At 36.8% G+C, this 20,892-nt stretch overlaps 1 protein-coding gene across 3 annotated transcripts in view; it reads right to left on the minus strand.

Moving 5' to 3' along the window:
• LOC106083362 (potassium voltage-gated channel subfamily H member 8) overlaps positions 1–20,892 on the minus strand; it is a 419,128-nt gene that overhangs the window by 227,210 nt on the left and 171,026 nt on the right. For all 3 annotated transcript variants that reach the window (XM_059370085.1, XM_059370088.1, XM_059370086.1), the window contains one exon: positions 275–438. In XM_059370085.1, coding sequence (XP_059226068.1) covers positions 275–438 — 164 coding nt within the window. The remainder of the gene's footprint in view (positions 1–274; positions 439–20,892) is intronic.

Consider the following 20,892-nt stretch of genomic DNA (forward strand, 5'->3'; position numbering starts at 1 on the left):
CATAATGGAATGAGACGGAAAAATATCTGCACAATCTTTTCATACAACATATAAATATATTCATAGCATATAAACATATTCGTAACATATAAATATATTCATAACATATAAATATATTCCGCCCATCTGCGAAAAATTATCTTTCAATTGATATCATTATCATTTCACTAAAATCAGTTCAGACGTTTAACCTTCAACCATATCACAATTTCGCCTTAACAAAAACACTCCGTTTTCTAATATAAATTGGTAACAAATATTTATTCCTTCTTACCTCTCCGTCATATAAATCCGATGCGTATAAATGATCAAAGGGCAGCGCTGCAAGCAAATCCACAATGAACCATCCTTTCAAGTAATTAAGCGCAATTAATCTTGAATCTAAAACTACTTCTCCTTTGCTCGAGACAAACGTCGTTCGAAAATTGAGAACTATATCTGCAAAATTTAAAAACAGAACAAAAATCAGAATAATTAATATCACCATCATAATAATATCTAAATCCAAATTTAAGAGAGCTATGCTGCCAATCTGGCTCAGAGGTAAGCATGTCTGATATGACTTCGAACGCCTAGAATCGAATCCTGGCGGGAACACCATAATTAATTTTCAGCGTCAGTTAATTTGTGAGACACAAAGCCATGTGAAAACTTCACCTCCAAGAGGAGAAGCGGCACGACACACGGTGGGGAATTTTACATTAAAGAGTGTCGTTTAATTCAAAATTACAATTTAAAGCTATAACAATATATTATACACCATTCGAAAATGTACAGAATTTTCTTTTATATTCCGAAATTTCTTTTTCAAGTTTTTTGCATGCTAGGGCATAATCATTAAATTTTACTTTTTTTGTTTGTTTCTCTTTCGAGACGAGCTCAATGATCGGAGATGAAAATGGAAATGGAAAACAAGCAAAGAAAAAAATTCCGAAAAAATAAAGGGTGATTTTTTTGAGGTTAGGATTTTCATGCATTAGTATTTGACAGATCACGTGGGATTTCAGACATGGTGTCAAAGAGAAAGATGCTCAGTATGCTTTGACATTTCATCATGAATAGACTTACTAACGAGCAACGCTTGCAAATCATTGAATTTTATTACCAAAATCAGTGTTCGGTTCGAAATGTGTTCATTCACCGTAACGTTGCGTCCAACAGCATCTTTGAAAAAATACGGTCTAATGATTCCACCAGCGTACAAACCACACCAAACAGTGCATTTTTCGGGATGCATGGGCAGTTCTTGAACGGCTTCTGGTTACTCTTCACTCCAAATGCGGCAATTTTGCTTATTTACGTAGCCATTCAACCAGAAATGAGCCTCATCGCTGAACAAAACTTGTCAAAATTTGAACACATTTCGAACCGAACACTGATTTTGGTAATAAAATTCAATGATTTGCAAGCGTTGCTCGTTAGTAAGTCTATTCATGATGAAATGTCAAAGCATACTGAGCATCTTTCTCTTTGACACCATGTCTGAAATCCCACGTGATCTGTCAAATACTAATGCATGAAAATCCTAACCTCAAAAAAATCACCCTTTATTATCTGTAGACATATAGTCTATCCGTAACTGCAGACATTTTGGCTGCTCCGATATCGCATGGATATGGATATTACGTCTGCAACCACTTACACTGTCTAAATACTTGGATGACATTAATTGGCTACATCTTTCGAGCCATGTGTGGGGTCAATCACTTTAATGTATTTTATGTATTATATGTATTACTAGCTTCTTTTACTATATATGGAACAAAATTTTCCTTGGTATATTTATTTTCGACAATTCAAGATCTTTTAATGTAATATCATGCTTACTTGACTAATAGTTTAACAATATAAGTGCCTTTATGTGAATCCCATATGATTTTTATAGGTCTACACATTCTACATTCTTAAAATACTTAATTTCAGCCCGATATTCTCATGATGTCTGATTTAGTGGTGTTTTCGGGGGAGAGGTGGTCCCCCAGATGCTTGGCCCTGAAAAACATCAGCATCGTGCTCTTCTCTCAAATACCATTTATGTTAACCCCATATTGCCATTGGCTTAAGAGGAGTTTACAGAATGAGGCGTACCCAAACACATGGCCCCAAAACTGGTTATCAAACTCGTTTTCTTATCTCAAATACCTTTCATTTGAGCCACATATTGGCATGGTCGAAAAACTTTTACCCTTTGTGGGGTGTTTTGGGGAAGGGGTAAACCCCCAGAAAATTGGTTCCGAAAATGGGTAGCAATTCTTGCTCTCCTCCCAAATACCTTTCATTTAAGCTCCACATTGGTCGGTGAATATGCCCGATATAGGGGTGTTTTGGGGATTGGGGTGGTCCCCCAAACACTAAGTCCGGAAAATATATGAGCAACGTGCTGTATTCTCATATATATATTATTTATTTGAACCCCATATTCCCATTACCCTCAAAATTGGATATCAAATTCGTTTTCTAATCTCATTTAAACTCCTTTTTGCAAAAGTCAGCAAATATGTCCGGTTTGAGGTATTGGTCCTAACACCTATATTGTCGTTGTGAGCAAATATGTCCGGTTTGAGGTATTGGTCCTAACACCTATATTGTCGTGGTGAGCAAATACGTCCTATTTAGGGGTTGTTATGGTGGAGCGTCCCCTAAACAGTTGGTGCCTAATGTTGATATCGTGGTGAGCAAATATGTCCGGTTTGAGGTATTGGTCCTAACACCTATATTGTCGTGGTGAGCAAATACGTTCTATTTAGGGGTTGTTATGGTGGGGCGTCCCCTAGACAGTTGGTGCCTAATGTTGATATCAGATACGTGGTCTACTTACTCCCAAATACCTTTAATTTGAGCCCCATATTTCCATAATCGGCAAACATGACCGGCTTGGGGGTGTTTTGGGGGATGGGCGGCCACTCAGTGAGTTGGCCTTGAAAATATATATCGGATTCGTGTTCCACTATAAAAAAACCCTCTTATTTGAGCCTCATAGAATAAAGGCTAATAGAAAATACTTACTATTTGGGTGGTGTTATGGGGGTGGGGTGGTCCCGTAGACACTTTTCCCGAATATTGATATCAAATTCGTGCTTTACTCCCAAAAACCTTTCATTTGAACCCCATATTACTATGGTCGTAAATTTGTCCCTTTTGGGGGATGTTTTTAGTGAGAGCCGGCCCCCCAAACACTTGGTCCCATATTTGGATATCAGATTCGTATTCTGCATTAAAATACCTTTTATTTAAGCCCCATATTCCCATGGTCAGTAAATAAGTCCTGTTTGGGGGGTGTTTTGGGGAAGGGGTGGATCCCCAGAAACGTGCCCCCAAATTTGGATATCAGATTCGTATTCTACTCGCAAATACCTTTCATTTGAGTCCCATATTGCCATGGGCTGTAAATATGTCCGATTTAGGGGTGTTTTGGGGCTTGGGTGGTCCCCGTAGCACTTGGTCCGCCAATTGGATATCAGATACGTTTTCTTATCCTAAATACCTTTCATTTGAGTCCCAAATTGTCGTGATAAGTCTTAATATATGTTTGGTAGCTTTAAGGGTGGGGCAGCCCCCCAAGGTACCCCATCCGAATTTTGGATCTACGACTGCAAAATGAAATTAAGGTTATACAAACACGTCAGGAACAAGTTGATAAATGCAGCAGACGCAATAACATTGTTGTTTGTGGCCTTACAAATAGTGGTTTACCGCAAGCAATAGATGAATTCAAACAGCTGTGCCATACGTCGCTGAAACTAAATGTGTGTTGAACTGCAATTAACATTCAATTTACATTGCGCACATACTAATCTATACATACATAAAGGGTGATTTTTTTGAGGTTAGGATTTTCATGCATTAGTATTTGACAGATCACGTGGGATTTCAGACATGGTGTCAAAGAGAAAGATGCTCAGTATGCTTTGACATTTCATCATGAATAGACTTACTAACGAGCAACGCTTGCAAATCATTGAATTTTATTACCAAAATCAGTGTTCGGTTCGAAATGTGTTCATTCACCGTAACGTTGCGTCCAACAGCATCTTTGAAAAAATACGGTCCAATGATTCCACCAGCGTACAAACCACACCAAACAGTGCATTTTTCGGGATGCATGGGCAGTTCTTGAACGGCTTCTGGTTGCTCTTCACTCCAAATGCGGCAATTTTGCTTATTTACGTAGCCATTCAACCAGAAATGAGCCTCATCGCTGAACAAAATTTGTCAAAATTTGAACACATTTCGAACCGAACACTGATTTTGGTAATAAAATTCAATGATTTGCAAGCGTTGCTCGTTAGTAAGTCTATTCATGATGAAATGTCAAAGCATACTGAGCATCTTTCTCTTTGACACCATGTCTGAAATCCCACGTGATCTGTCAAATACTAATGCATGAAAATCCTAACCTCAAAAAAATCACCCTTTATATATCTAACAGTAACATCTTTGCTGTATTGTTGTTCTGTTCTTTAAAAAAAAAGATGTTCTTTTCAATGTCATTATTGTGTCATGTCATTTCGTGCGCCCATTCTGTTTTCAGCAAAGCTTGTGTAGAGAAGAATCAAAAAATCTGTCGGCCATCATTATCTTCCTATAGGTTATGGCCAACTAAAAATAAAGTCAAGTTTTTAAAGGAATAAATTAAAGTTACCTTGAAGAAAAGAAGTCACCGCGAAAATAATGGATGCCAAACCGAAAATTGCAAAATTCCACAATGATAATTACGCAAATTGGAAATTTAAGCTTGAGCTTCTGTTATGTAAGCGGGTTTTGTGGAAGCACGTTATTGAGGGATCATGTCCAACGGCAAAAATTGAGAATGGTGTAGTTAAAAACGAAGCTAAACTTGAGAATTGGGACTGCAAAGACGACGAGGCCACAGGAACAATTGGACTGCTGGTAATGGATGACCAGCTTGGGCACATTCGTAACCTCAAAACAGCCAGAGAAACATAGCATGCTTTAAAAAACTACCATGAGAAAATTACTCTAACGAATAAGGTGTTTCTAATGCGATCTGTTTGCAGTTTGAAGTTGAAGTTTGCAGTTTGAGTGTGTAACAGCATCACCCCCTTGATGCTGTTACACACATTAACTCGATGAACGATTTGTTTACAAAGTTTCGTATCCAGTAAACTGTCCGATCAAATATGCTCATTTTTCAAAGCAAAATAATACATTTTAAATGTTTAAGTTTACCTAGAAATCGCAGCAGCCTTATTTTCAAACCATCCTCTGAGAAGGAGGATGCCCTTATGGCAATTTTACTGTCAGTAAAGATGTTCAGATTCGACGTCCTCGCGTTAGCACCACACCACGGCCGGATCTTCGCCTGAAGGACGGTATTATGGTCAGTCAGTCTAAAACAGATCTCAGTCCCTGGGTTCTCAATGTAAACCCCCAGGCCCACTCTGTCCTCTAGCTTTGATACATCCGTGTAACATGATCTTCCAGATGGCAAACTCATGCTGCTACTTAATAAAAAGATATTGTATTTTTACGGAAAAGAAATGCATATCCTGAAAAGAAAACCACTTGGTTTGAAAATAAGGCTGCTGCGATTTCCAGGTAAAATTACTAAACCTCAACATTTAAAATGTATTATTTTGCTTTGAAGAATGAGCTTATTTGATCGGACAGTTTACTGGACACTTAAAGAAATATTAAACACAGCAATATATATTCTTTAGTCATGTATTTATTTACATAAACATCTTGCTGCGTATGTTATGATAAGGATGAGTTACTATTTTAATTATTCTTATCCCCTACAAACTTTTTTTATGATTTTAAAAATCCATTATTATTTCCGAGCTGAATTTTGTCACCTAGAATGAAAACGAAACAATTGTTGACGTCACTTAAAACTAGAAAGAGCAAATCTTTTTTTCACATATTTTGCATAGCTGGTCAAAATGCATAATTTGATGTTCATGGGAAAAAGCATATTAAATTTGTATTTAACGTTTATATTATAATAATACCTACAAAATCCGAAAAAAACCTAATATATGCAATAAAAAATATATAAAATAAAAAAACTCTTACCATTCATTTTGACTGATTTGGGATTTCTTGTGTTAAATGAATATAATAAAATGGATGTTTCCCGTTATGAATAATGGAAAAAAAAAACAATTTACATTTAAATACAGTTGAGCGTCGATAATCCGGATAGTTCGGAGTTAGAAGCGTTTATCGTACATAATTTCTTGTTTCACTTATTTTGTGGATTTTTTTTTCAATGTAGGTTCTGTGTTTTTTAACTAGGGTGTATAACTATACCTCTTAACAACTACTGTTATTTATACAGGCATAAATAAAATACATACATTTTAACCATTACGAAACGCGTAACACCATGTCGTTAGTGTTTTTCTTCTCTACTTGTAAAATATGTCAATGTCGTCAATGTAATGTTTTGCAATCCCGAATATTTGATGTTATCACGGCAAATTAATTGGAATGCAAATATTTTATTTTTGTTATTAATTCCAGTTAATTCATTCACGGATTCTCGATCTAAACTGTAACTAAATTTCATTCACAGTAGATTGTCAGAAGGAACTGTTGATTTGTTCTACCGCAAAAGGAAATTGTTTCACTCATAAGAAATTTGTATCGGCTTTTTAATGTTTTCAACTAAGCATAGACTATTTATATGTATTACATGTTACTGTTGAAAGCTAAGAATGCTTAAAAATGATTTCAATAAAGATTTTTTATTTATCGCTTGTATTTAAATCGCTTAAATGTACTGCGTCCGTTCACATCGGTTGCCGAAACTAAAATAAAGTTGGTTTGTAGTTGCAGCACAATTTTTTTCTTGTAATAGGTGGTTCATCCATTCAACATATTATTCTTAAGAATTATATTGCATTATTGAAAATAGGTATAAGGCAATAAGGTTCTATTATATTACCACCGATAATATAATAGAAACAAAATTTTTTTCAGAAAAACTAATAAAATGGTCGCTTAATTTAGTTTCCATTAATATATTATTGTGAATAATTTCAGTTTCATTCGCTAATTTTTGAACCAAAACGATTTATATTGATTTCGACCGTAATAGGTACTTTATTCATTTTTGGTTCGAAGCTATTGGTAACGATGAATAAGTAACATCCGCATAATGGTAAACGATTAAATATTTGTTAGTGTATTAAGTTATGTTGTATATGCAAGTGTTGTAAAAATTATTTCTAAATAATACGAAAAGTGAGTTATGTACACATAAGTTATTTATTTTTTTATACTATTTATGAATATGTTTATATTTTTTTAACTATTTTTTGTTTTCTTAACTTATTTAATATTACTTTCGAAATATTGGGGAGGTTACCATGTCCGCCTTTCACGATGAGCCCTGGGTTCAAATCCTGGCGAGGATTTCAGAAAAAATTGTACTACTAGCGACACTTATTAGGTTTTTACCTTTACCTTGGTATGAGGCAAAACGTTCGGACTCGGCAATAAAAACTATGTCTCTTATCATTGAGCTAAAACTTGTATCGGAGAGAACTCTTTGATTTGTTTTTGTAAATTACAAATTTTCTTATAAACATCTCATTAGGAAACAAGAGATTAGATTTCTCCAATTTCAGTGACTGCTGTCCGATTTCAGTTCCTAACTCAATCATAAGCGACCAAGCGAACATGCTCTCGTATAAAAGTATTTTTTGACACCATGTGCAGCTTAGCGATAAGACAGCTGTATCGTGTCACACAAATCATACCTTATTATTATGCGCGTATCAGTGTGAGTCGGTTAGATTTGGATAACGCCCCCAAATCGATTTACATTTACAACTTCTTAAGCTCCGAGAAGTCTAAACTTTTATGCAATTTGATTGAAAGTTGGTACTTTTGGGGTACTGTGCCCAATAACACTGAACCGAATGCCGTCCAGATGGGTCCATAAATAAAGGCCAGTATAAACCGATCCATCGATTTACTTTTTGAGATCAGATTTAAATATACACATTCGCATGAAATCAGATAATTCGGCAGCAGCATTCTCCTCAACTAACAGTTTTCATGTCCGGTCATGCATTTTATTCCCATTTTTTAATGTCATCACATGGCCAAGGAGAATTTAATTAATCTTCGAATATGGACCACATAGAAACATTTTTCGATAAAGAAGTTATGGAAACCTATATGCATATTTACATTCTTGAATGCAATAGAAATTCGTTTGATTGAAATCGGGTTTGCACTCCGAATTTCTATAAATAATAAATTAAATAAGGCCAATATCTTAAAATTTAATAAAAATTTTACTTTTGTTTAGTGTTTTTTAAACTTAATAATAAATTTGCAAAAACGCCTTACTACAATAATATGAATGCTATTTTTGACTTTTAATCTCCTTTAATACCTATTAATTAAATTTCTTTATCTTAAAGTTAATATACTGCAATATAAAGCACCTCAAATTTAGCTCAAAGATATGCATCTCATGTCAAAGACGATATTTTAAAGATTAAACATACTATTATTGAGGTGAATAAATGAATAAAACTTTGTATTTAAGACCTAATTTTTAAAACCAAGCATAAAATCGTAAACATCAGGAGCATTTACTTGTCATTAGGACAAAAATTTAAAGATTAAACATACTATTATTGAGGTGAATAAATGAATAAAACTTTGTATTTAAGACCTAATTTTTAAAACCAAGCATAAAATCGTAAACATCAGGAGCATTTACTTGTCATTAGGACAAAATCGCTTTCTTAATATTACGAAAAAAAATTATGTTAGCACACATTTGTTTTCAGTGTAGCTCCCATGTAAACCTGTCTCTTAATCATCCTGGTTCGGTTCCTAGAAGCTTTAGTTTTTGCTGGTTTGGCAGAAGTTTGGTATAGAATGAATTTATGACCTTCAACTAAATTTATTTTGCATGCATTTTTAGCAGAATCCATGGCTTTTGCTATGGTTCTCATTACCTACAGTATGCAAAGTCCATATCCGTGTGCCCACCAAAAGTTTTAAAGAAACGAAGTATTAAATTTTTCGAATTTTTATATTCGATGGCAGTTCAAGCAGGGATCGCAACGGCTATAAGTGCTATCGAAAGTTATTTTTTTATCGTTATTCTGTGACTTAAAAAAAGAACTCATGTAAAACAGTAATTTTTCAACGTAAAATAAAAGGTCGGATGAAACTCTTGAAAAGAGAGTTTTATTTATCTATCATAAACAAAAGTCTTTAAAGAAGTCTTATTTTTTCCTTCAGAAAATAAAACTCATTTTTTAAAGTTCGTCGCTGATCTGATCATTACAATTTGTAAAGCAGTGTAATTACTTGTTTGTGTTGTTTTGTACATGAGCCATTCCATGTTAGACCGTACGATTTTTTTCCTGGAAGTAAAATATTTTTATTGTTAAATACGTCTCGCAAATTGGAAAAGGTGTTGTAAAAAGGTGCTCGGTCTGACATGGAATGACTAACGTATTGTGTGCTTTTCTAAATTTTATTTATTTTTTTTAATTATTAATTTTACTTTCCAATTAATTATAATGGTGAATATGGGTCGCAATTATGATAATACTTGTCGTGATTTTTATACAAAAGTTGATAATACAACTGTGTAAAAGCGTTTTTAAAGGTGACCATATAAGCAATTTAAAGCGGAATTTGATCAACAAGCATAAAAGAGAATACAATAGAGAACTAAATAATGAAGAGAAGAAATGTGAAGTACCATTAAACAAGTAAAAAGGCGTTAGGTTCGGCCGGGCCGAACTTTGGATACCCACCGCCTTGGGTATATATGTGAACCACCTTTCGTCAAAATCCAGTGGAAAATGCATACCTTATGCCCCATAGCAGCTATATAGACATATCATCCGATTTAGACCAAATGCTTATAAGTACAAGTCATTGTTCAACCGAGAGATCGGTCTATATGGCAGCTATATCCAAATCTGAACCGATCCGGGCCAAATAGAGGAAAGATTTCAAAGAGCCCAAGGCAACTCACTGTCCCAAATTTCAGCAAAATCGGATAATAAATGTGGCTTTTATAGGCCTAAGACCATAAATCGGAGGACCGGTCTATATGGCAGCTATATCCAAATCTGAACCGATCTGAACCAAATTGACGAAGGATGTCGAAGGGCTCAACGCAACTCACTGTCTAAAATGTCAGCAAAATCGGATAATAAATGTGGCTTTTATGGGCCTAAGACCATAAATCGGAGGATCGTTCTATATGACAGCTATATCCAAATCTGGACCGATCTGGGCCAAATTGACGAAGGATTTCGAAGGGCTCACCCCAACTCACTGTACCAAATTTCAGCAAAATCGGATAATAAATGTGGTTTTTATGGGCCTAAGACCCTAAATAGGAGGATCGGTCTTATGGCAGCTATATCCAAATCTGGACCGATCTTGGCTAAATTGACGGAGGATGTTGGGGGGCCTAACATAACTCACCGTATCAAATTTCAGCAAAATCGGATAATAAATGTGGCTTTTATAGGTCTAAGACCCTTAATCGGCGGATCGGTCTATATAGGGGCTATATCAAGATATAGCCCATCTTCGAACTTAACCTGCTTATGGTCAAAAAAAGAATCTGTGCAAAATTTCAGCTCAATATCTCAATTTTTAAAGACTGAAGCGTGATTTCAACAGACAGACGGACGGACATGTCTAGATCGTCTTAGATTTTTACGCTGATCGAGAATATATATACTTTATAGGGTCGGAAATGGATATTTCGATGTGTTGCAAACGGAATGACAAAATGAATATACCCCCATCCTTCGGTGGTGGGTATAAAAATATTAGATTTTCGGTATCAATGAATCCTGAAGAAATGAAAAAAGAGTGTGATGATTTAGTCACAACCGAAAAAGTACCGTTTACCTTTTTCGATGCAGATGCTTTCAAGGTCACTACTAATCAACTTTTTGGTGGACTTGTTATCCCAGTAGTTACCTCCAGAAATATAACTGAGTTAGTTAATGAAGCATACGAAAAGGAAAGAAGCTATTTAAAAGAAAAACTAAAAAACAAGTTGCTGTCTCTGAAAATTGACATTGCCACTAGACTTCAACGCAGCGTAGTGGGTATAAACGTACAGTTTTATAGTAAATCGAATATTATTATAAAAACGCAAGGCTACAATGAGCTGATGGAGATACAGGTAAATACATTAATCACCCATTGCAAGTGAAAGCTCCCCTTAATGTAATGTAAATTTATAGCTGAATATCTAAAAGCTAAAGTTGAAAATGTTTTGGAGGGTTTCGGCATCGAAAATAATCAAATTTACACCACTAATACGGATAATGACCGGAAGTTGATTTAAATGGTAAGAGTATTTGATGAGGATGATGAAAGCGAGTCTGATAACACTGTCTCAAGGGACATTTTTCAAGAAATCCCCGTTTTCTCAGTACAATCAGTCGATATGCACCGACTTGATGCTAAATAGCTTAATGCGATACACATCCTTCTGCTTGAGAAATGTCGATGCCGCGCTTAATCTAGGTTAGTCAGAATGGAAGCCTTATTAGCACTCTTGGAGTCTGTATACGTCGCCCCACAAATGCTTTAAGAGGAGCACTTATTTTATAGCGATTTCTTTAAAATATGGCTTCAAATGAAGCTTGGCGTTCAGACAAAGCCCGCAGTTCTGAATTTCTGACAATATTAGAACGGCGTGAAAAAGTACTGCTAAAAAATCCAACACCCCTTGCAGCTTTATATTTGGATATGGGTCTTCAGCGCATCATAGCGAAGGACCCATTACAATAAATGTGTGCTCGAACACATCTTAAAGAAGTGATCATTGGGATTTTGTAGTTGGAGAATCAAGTAAGTTGTAAACATAAAGGGTGATTTTTTTGAGGTTAGGATTTTCATGCATTAGTATTTGACAGATCACGTGGGATTTCAGACATGGTGTCAAAGAGAAAGATGCTCAGTATGCTTTGACATTTCATCATGAATAGACTTACTAACGAGCAACGCTTGCAAATCATTGAATTTTATTACCAAAATCAGTGTTCGGTTCGAAATGTGTACAAATTTTGACAAATTCAGCGATGAGGCTCATTTCTGGTTGAATGGCTACGTAAATAAGCAAAATTGACGCATTTGGAGTGAAGAGCAACCAGAAGCCGTTCAAGAACTGCCCATGCATCCCGAAAAATGCACTGTTTGGTGTGGTTTGTACGCTGGTGGAATCATTGGACCGTATTTTTTCAAAGATGCTGTTGGACGCAACGTTACGGTGAATGAACACATTTCGAACCGAACACTGATTTTGGTAATAAAATTCAATGATTTGCAAGCGTTGCTCGTTAGTAAGTCTATTCATGATGAAATGTCAAAGCATACTGAGCATCTTTCTCTTTGACACCATGTCTGAAATCCCACGTGATCTGTCAAATACTAATGCATGAAAATCCTAACCTCAAAAAAATCACACTTTATTTAATCAATATTTTTCTAAAAATGCCATTTATTTGTTTTTCTCTTTGCAGATAAATAACAGCCAATGCGATGATCGACAGTCGACAAGCGAGGCAGCTTCACAACCTTCTCCGGATGTTATCTCATTTTCGCCGGATGTTTGCGATACATCGCAATCCAATACATCGCTTTTGGGTCAATTTTTTAACGCGTTAAATGTAGACAGGGAACAAGAAAGCGAAAAAAATGATAATAAGTAAGAAAAAAAAGCTTTCTACGAAATCGATAACTTTTCGCCAAGGTCCTTGCCGATTGATAAACCTCTTTTTGAGTTCCAGGAGGAAAAAAAATAAATTATCCGTAATTTTATATATTGACAAAAACTGTGCAGTGTATTCCTGCAACCCAAGTAAGCGTAGAAGAGCATTCTCTGCTCTTAAATTGGGCAAATCATTCCGCTGAAAATTTGGAAAAAATTAGGTTCGTTAAATTAAACAAATAAATTAATAAAAACTTTATATGAGATAGACTCAATTAAACAAGAAACTGTAAAAAATAGAAAAAAAAGAACATGAGTTTTATTTATGACGGAAAACATAAAACTCCTGAAAAGAGTTTTATTTTCTGAAGTAAAAAATAAAACTCCTAAACTGAGGTTTATTTACGACGGATCAATTAATCTCGTTTTTCAAGAGTTTCATCCGACCTTTTATTTTTACGTTGAAATCAAACCCTTAACTTTGGTATTGGGAGCGTTTTTTAATATCACCATAGATTTTGAAAGAGCTTTCCGAGATGAATCGATTGGTATATGAAAGTGTAGGTCTCCGTTGACTCTAACATGAAGAGTTTTTGAATTAAAAAAATTTACGGTCCCTGTTCACTGGCATAATCGCATTCACAATGATGTACTATCATCATTTTTGTTGTTTACAGTTATTTGAAAAATTAATTTGGCAAAAAATGGAATTAACTAGTGAATATTTTCGTGCGATCGTGCGTTTTTCAAAACAGTCGCGGTCGACGTTCCCTCGAATACGTATTCTGTAAAGGTCGTCCAATAACCAGCGTTGTACCAGAGAACATTGATGCCCTGCGCGAACTTATCAGGCAAGATCGTCACATGGCACACCGTGAGATAGAGGAATCCTTGGGCATTTCTTACACCAGCATACATTCAAGAACACCTGGCCGTAAAAAAGGTTTGTTCTCGTTGGATCCCTCACTTTATTACACACATCTAGCAATTTTAAATAGCGTATGGATAAATAGTCCTGGAGTCTTCTGGTGACTAGAAAGTTTCGCATGTTTCAGGGTGCAAAATTTCAGCCAAATCGGATAAGAATTGTGGCTACATCAGGTTATGAACCGATTTAAACCGTTCTTCGCACAATTGTTGAAAGTCATATGTAAAAAACACTTTCAACATTTCAGGGCAATCGGATTTCTTATCCGATCCTTTAAAAGCTCAAGAAGTCAAGACACAAGATCGGTTTATATGGCAGTTATATCAAAGCATGGGCCAATTTGGCCCATTTGCAAACCTAACCGACCTTCACTAATAAGAAGCATTTGTGCAAAATTTCAAGAGTTTAGCTTTACTTCTTCGAAAGTTGGCGTGCTTTCGACAGACGGACGGTCATGACGATCAAAAAAAATATATATATGTATACATATATATGTGGTCTTATGTTAGCATATCAACCTATGACCCTTAACGCCTAGGTTCGAATCCTGTCGAGAAAGTCGGAAAAAATTTTAACAGTGTTTATCCTCTTCTGGCTGGCGACATTTGTTTGGTACCACTTGATATGACAGTAGATCATATATCCTTTGATGTTCACAAATATATTTTTTTGTCAGATGGCTTTCTGAGTTTAATAATATATGAATTTGTGGTCATAAAGAAAATATTCTTTTCATTAATGCGAGTTTAACCATTAAACCATCACAATGGTACTGTGGTAATGTATTTTTAACCTCTATAATTTTAGCATTTATTTTATTTATTTTTAATTCAATAACGCTTGATTTTCTGTATCTTAAGTTTTCGTTTAAGGTCATTGTATTATCTATTATCTACTGTTTTTTTATTGTTGAGTGTTTGTGGCCAAAACCACTTTCGGTTGCATGTTTTGCCGGTTCATTACATGAAAACGCTTTTTGAGGAGTGTGTTCAAATGGTCCTTCATTATCTTCTATTTTTCTTGTGCCCTCTTTAATGAGTCTAGGTTTATTTCTCAATTTTATACCCACCATATATACAAATCTAATCTAGTCATTCCGTTTGTAACACCTCGAAATATTGATCTAAGACCCCATAAAATATATATATTCCTTATAGTCTCGACATTCTGAGTTGATCTAGTCATGTCCGTCCGTCCGACTGTCGAAATCACGATATTGTTCGAACGCGCAGAGCTAGCCGTAGGTGATGTAGGTCGTTGGGGATTGCAAATGGTCCGTATCGGTTCAGGTTTGCATAAAGCTCCTATATAAACCGATCTAACGATTTGACTTCTTGAGCCCCTGGAAGCCGTAATTTTTGTCCGATTTTGTTACAATTTTGCAGACAGTGTTCTGTTGTGACTTATAAAAATTGTGCCGAGTACGGTTCAAATTCTTCAATAACCTGACATAGCTCCTTGAGACTTGAGACCCTGGAAGCCGCAAGTTTTGTCCGATTTAGCTATAAATTTGCACATAGTATTTTGTTACGACTTATAACAACTGTGCCGTTTACGGTTCAAATCCGTCTATAACCTGATATAGCTTCCATATAAATCGGTCTGCCGATTTGACTTATTAATTTAGCTTGTCGTTTTCTGTTATGACTTTCATACATTTTACTTTAACACTTAAGTTGAGAATACTCTCTGTGAAAAGCGACTTGGAACATAGGCAGTTCAGGATGTTTGGTGGAGATCTCTTATGATAACTTAGTCTCGCCTCCCATTTTTTTATTTTCATACCCATACAATTCGTTTTTGATTGAATTTAATCTTGCTGATAAGCTTCTGTATTTATTATATCTAATATATAAAAATGAAATTTTTGCGCTTTGTTTATTTGTTTGTTTGTCTGTTCCATATAGACTCAAAACCGGCTGAACCGATTTTCATGAAATTTTTGCAGATGGTAAAGCTTGACCTCCCGGTAAAAATAGGCTACTTAATTTTTTGATATCCGAAAGGGGGACCCTCTCCCTTGCCCCAATTTCCAAAAACGCCAGATCACGGAGATGGGTGCACCGATTTAAGCAAAATTTTGTATGCCACCTTATGGTACACCAAAAACACAAAATTGGTATAAAAGTTGCGATAAATTAATTTGGGTGGACGTCCCATCCCAAAACACACACGAGCGGACATGTCTACCGATTGGGGTAATGGGTATCAAATTAAAGGTATTTAAGAGTAGAGTACGAATTTGGTATACAAATTTCACTCTTAAATTTCGGAGAGGTCCCCCATCCCCAAAAAAAGCACCAAGAGGACACTTTCACCGCCTTGGGCAATATGGGTATCAAATAAAAGGTATTTTCGAAAATTGATTGGACGAACTTTGCATTAAAATGTTACCTTCAGTGTCAGGGGGTCCCCCACCACCAAAAACACCACCCAACAGGACACTTTAACGGCTTTGAGGAATATGGGAATCAAATGAAAAGTACTTAAAAGTAGAATACAAATGTGACACAAAAATTAAGTTTTTGGTGTCTGAGAGCCCACCTCATCCCCCAGCAGGACAAATTTACTTAAAGTAGAATACAAATCTGACACAAAAATTTAGTTTTTGGTGTCTGGGGCCCCTCCCGATCCCCCAGCAGGACAAATTTACCGATTGGGATAATATGTATACCAAATGAAAGCTATTTAAAGGTAGAGTCCATTGCTGATATAAAAATTTATTCCTTGGTGTATGAGGTGCCTCCCCACACCCAAAACCCCTCAACAGGACATATTTACCGATTGGGACAATATGGGTATCAAACGAAAGATGAAGCCGACTACACATCTGTCATAGGTAATTGGACCAAGGTGTCAACGGGGCCTCCCAAACACCAAAACGGGCATAAATATCTAACGTCACTAAAGGGGTGTCGAATGAAAGGTCTTTGGGTTTGGGACAATATGGGTATCAAACGAAAGATATTTGGAAGCTGACTACACATCTGTCATAGGAATTTGGTCCAAGGTGTCTACGGGGCCTCCCCAATCCCAAAAATCCCCAAAACGGGCATAAATATCTAACGTCACGAAAGGGGTGTCAAATGCAAGGTCTTTGGGAGTTGACAACAAATCTGGTATGCACAATTAGGACAGAGTCTGGGACCGACCCACCCACTAAATACCCTTCAATGGAACGTGTAGTTCGATCGGGATAATATGTCAATTTAAAGAAAGGTCTATGACAGTATATTTCGAATCTAATGTTGGTATAAGGATTCAAGTATCTGGTTCACGTTCCGCAGGACAAGTAGATCGCGACAATAATAGACTCAAATAAATTGTCGTAGAAAACGAATTTGATATCCAATTTTGAGGCAAAATGTTTAGGGGTCGTGTCACCCCAAAAACTCCCCCTAAACCAATGGATTATGGCAAAAACGGGCTCAAATCTGTATATGTTTCATGACGAAGCGTTTCAGAGACGTCTCACCTCATAAACTCCCCCTAAACCACACATATATACTGACTATAGCAATATGTAGCTCCAATGTGGTTTTTGGGAGTGGAGTAGGAATCTGATATCCACTTTCGGGGTAAAGAATTTGGCTACTACAATGCACCACCAAATCCAAGAGAATGAAGTAGATCTAACATCCAAAATTTAATGGGCGCCAGATTAAATACAGAAATTTGAGATTTAAATACAGAAATATTTATCCTTATTTATGGTGGGATATCTAGCGGGCCGCCCCACCTCCAAAGCAACCAGCCAAATGGAATATAAACCACCAATGACAATATGGGACTCAAATGAAAGGTATTTGAGACCAGAGCACAAATCTGATATATGGGGATCCGCCTAACCCTCAAAAACACCCCCATACCGGACATATTTACCGACCATAGCAATATGAAACCAATGAAAGGTATTTGGGAGAAGAGCACCAATATAATATCCACATTGGCGCGAAATAATTGAAAGGCCGTACCAGCACCCCCAAACAGGATTTATTTCCTGACGTGACCATATAGAGCTCCGATAAAACAGGAGAGTGAATGAGGCAAAGCGGAGCGGGCCCTGTCCAGCTTTTTATATGTAAAAATTAATTTGTGTTTGTATGTTTGTTTGTTCCGTATAGACTCAGAAACGGCTAAACAAATTATCTTGAAGTTTTCAGAAATTGTGTTCGTTGGTCTGAGAGGGAATACAGACTATATAATTTTTTGATATAGGATGGAGGCGGACCCTACCCCGACAGGCGCAATATGGGTATCAAATGATAGATATTAGAGACTAGAAATCGAATATCGTATTAAAAATTTCGGTCCATGTACCCAGCGGGCCGACCCAAGCCCAAAAATCATCTAAACAGAAATATTCGATATTCAATATGGGACTCAAATAAAAAGTATTTGGGAGTAGATTACAAATATGGCATATAAAATTAGGTCCAAGTAATGGTAGGTCGTCCCACCCCCAAATACCTCTAAATAGGCACATTAGCCGACCATGGCTATATGGGACTCAAATGAAAGGTATTTGGCAGTAGATTACGAATATGACATTGAATTTTTATATTCAGGTCTAGGTGGTGCCTCCTAAAAATACGTCAAATATGTTCATTGACCCATTATGACAATATTGGACCCTAATGAGTAGAAGACGAATCTGATATCCAATTTTGGAGCCACTGAACTTCATTTCCGACTATGGCAATATGATTTAGGTATTTAGGAGTAAAGAACGAGTTTTATATCTTTTTTCAGGGCATAGTACCGGTGGGCGCCCAATCCCCAAAACACCCTCCAAACGGTTCACGTTTTCCGACAATGGCAATATTGGTCTCAAATTAAAGGGATTTGAGAGTGAAGCATAAGTTTAATATCGATATTTCAGTCGAAATGTCTGAGGTGCCCTAAAAAGTACTTCTCATTACACTAATTTTCAAAAACACAAGATCTCGAAGATTGGTAATGCGATTGGTTCGAAATTTTCTTGCTCTCTTACAGTCACCTAAAACAAAACATGGTTTCAATTGTTGAGGTCGGGTGCCTCGGGGGCCGCCCAAAACTCGCCAAATGGATATATAGACTAATCACTACAATATAGAGCTCAAACGAATTGTGGTTGAGAGAAAAAAAGAATTTGATATCCTCTTGAAGAGCCATGTGTTGGCGGTCGCCCCACCTTCCTAATCGGTCATATTTACCGACTATTGCAATATATGACTTATATAATATCTATTTGGGAGTAGAGTACGAAATTGATACTCATTTTTGGGACAAATACCCTGGGGTCCACTGCACCCTCAAACAGAACTTATTAATCGATCATGCCAATATGGGGCTCATATCAAATGCATTTGAAAGTGGAGCACGAAGCTTACATTTACCTTAAGGGCCAGGTGTCTGGGTGGCCTCCTCACCCCCGAAATACCCCGTAAACAGGAAATAATGCTCAACGCTCAAATGAAATGTATCGTTGCGCCCTAAAGAAGATGGGCGAGATCTGCTCAGTCGCAGCACTGGATTTAGTCAAGAAGGAAGATAATCCTTCTCGACCAATGGCACACGCCTGGATACCAAGGATTCCCTCACATCCTTCCCCTAAGTTGGTTCATGTCTGATATTGTGCCCTGAATCCATACTTGGGAGACTAAGGGAATGTAATCCCAATCTATGAACCAACGACTAAAAAATTGGTGGAAAGATGAGGCCGATGGCGATAGGAGACATGCAGTATTCGTACTAAATTCCGGCTGTCGCAGATCACAACAAGTCCGATGGAGGGGTGGGGTTGGGCAATCAAGATATGACTCAGCAGTTGTTGCTCATGTCTGAGGAACAATCGACCACATCTCTAAAATCTGGATGATTGTAGGACACTGGAAGTCCCCCCGCCACGATTGAAACAGGAAGTCAAGGCGTTGAAACGGGACACGAAAAGCATTATGTGGGTGGGTCATCCGGTTGGATTGAGCTCAAGGCGTGCGCCAGCGGGGAAGGACGGAACTCAAAACATACTTCAAAAGCAGCAGGTAGTAAATCATCTTAGGAAGAATAGTCCACACCGTAAGTATCCAGTGTCATGAGGACGAGTGATTCCACGCTTTCTCCACTGCCCGTGGATGCGTATTGAAACTCAGCATGGCAAGATGGAACGAATCTTGTGAGGATGAACTCCTGGCGGACTTAGAGACGAGACTAACGCATCAGCGGTGGAAATTCTGAAGCCTGATTATGGTCCGGTTTTTGCAGATATATCTCCATCATTGTAAGGCCGCTTCGGGGGCACTAAAGGTACTTCTGACGGCAGGAGGATTTGACGTGGTTCTTGTACAGGAATCATTGGTGTGTAGAGGAATGGTTGTTCATGTTCAGCTTCTCTGATCCTCTGAATTCCTGGATTTAAAATACTCAAGGGTATGGGGAACGGGAGACACAGAACATGTATTCTTGCAAAGAGTAGTCCCAATGTTTTTCTTCTTTCCTCTCTAGGCACTGATGATTCAGTAGTACCCAGCTTTGAAATTAATGAGTCTCATTACTGGCACCCGATTAAGAGATGCCGCCTTCAAGGCTTAAGTTGCTTGTTCATGTTCAGCTTCTCTGATCTTCGTTAAAAAATGATCAGAAATGTACACATACATGTAGGAAATGCGTTAATCATTTCTTGCAAGTGAACTTATTTCATACACCACACAAGAATGATGAATTGTGTCATTCTTGTTTATCCATTCCCTAATGAGGATTACCGGCTGTAATCGAAATATTGGAAAAATTTAAAATAAAACAATTAATAAAAAAACACCGACATCTGTTTTTAATAATTGTACATGACCTCAAGCCGAACTATCCACGAAATTATAATCAAAAAAGGTCAACAATACACAATATAATTTCTCGCAATGTTAAAAAATTTTATTACAAAATCAGCAAAGAGTATTTGATGATATCAAGAAACTTATTTCTCTAGCGACGAGATTAGCATGTCCGCCTATGACGTCGATCGCCTCGGTTTAAATCATGGCGGAACATCAGAAAAATTTCAGTGGTGGTTATCCCCTTTCTAATGCTGGCTACATTTGTGAGGTATCCTGCCAAGTTAAAACTTCTCTACCGTTTGGACTCACTAGAAAAAAGGAGGCCCCTTATCATGAGCTTAAACTTTAATAGAAGTGATCTCATTGTTCCTTAGTGGAATGTATATGGGAAATTTAGTATTTTGTAAAAACTAAATATTTTCAAGCCTTCATAGGTTCTTCGGGATCTACATCCTTATAATTTT

This window comes from Stomoxys calcitrans, chromosome 5, assembly GCF_963082655.1.
Source record: "Stomoxys calcitrans chromosome 5, idStoCalc2.1, whole genome shotgun sequence".
In the NCBI taxonomy this organism is placed as follows: domain Eukaryota; kingdom Metazoa; phylum Arthropoda; class Insecta; order Diptera; family Muscidae; genus Stomoxys; species Stomoxys calcitrans.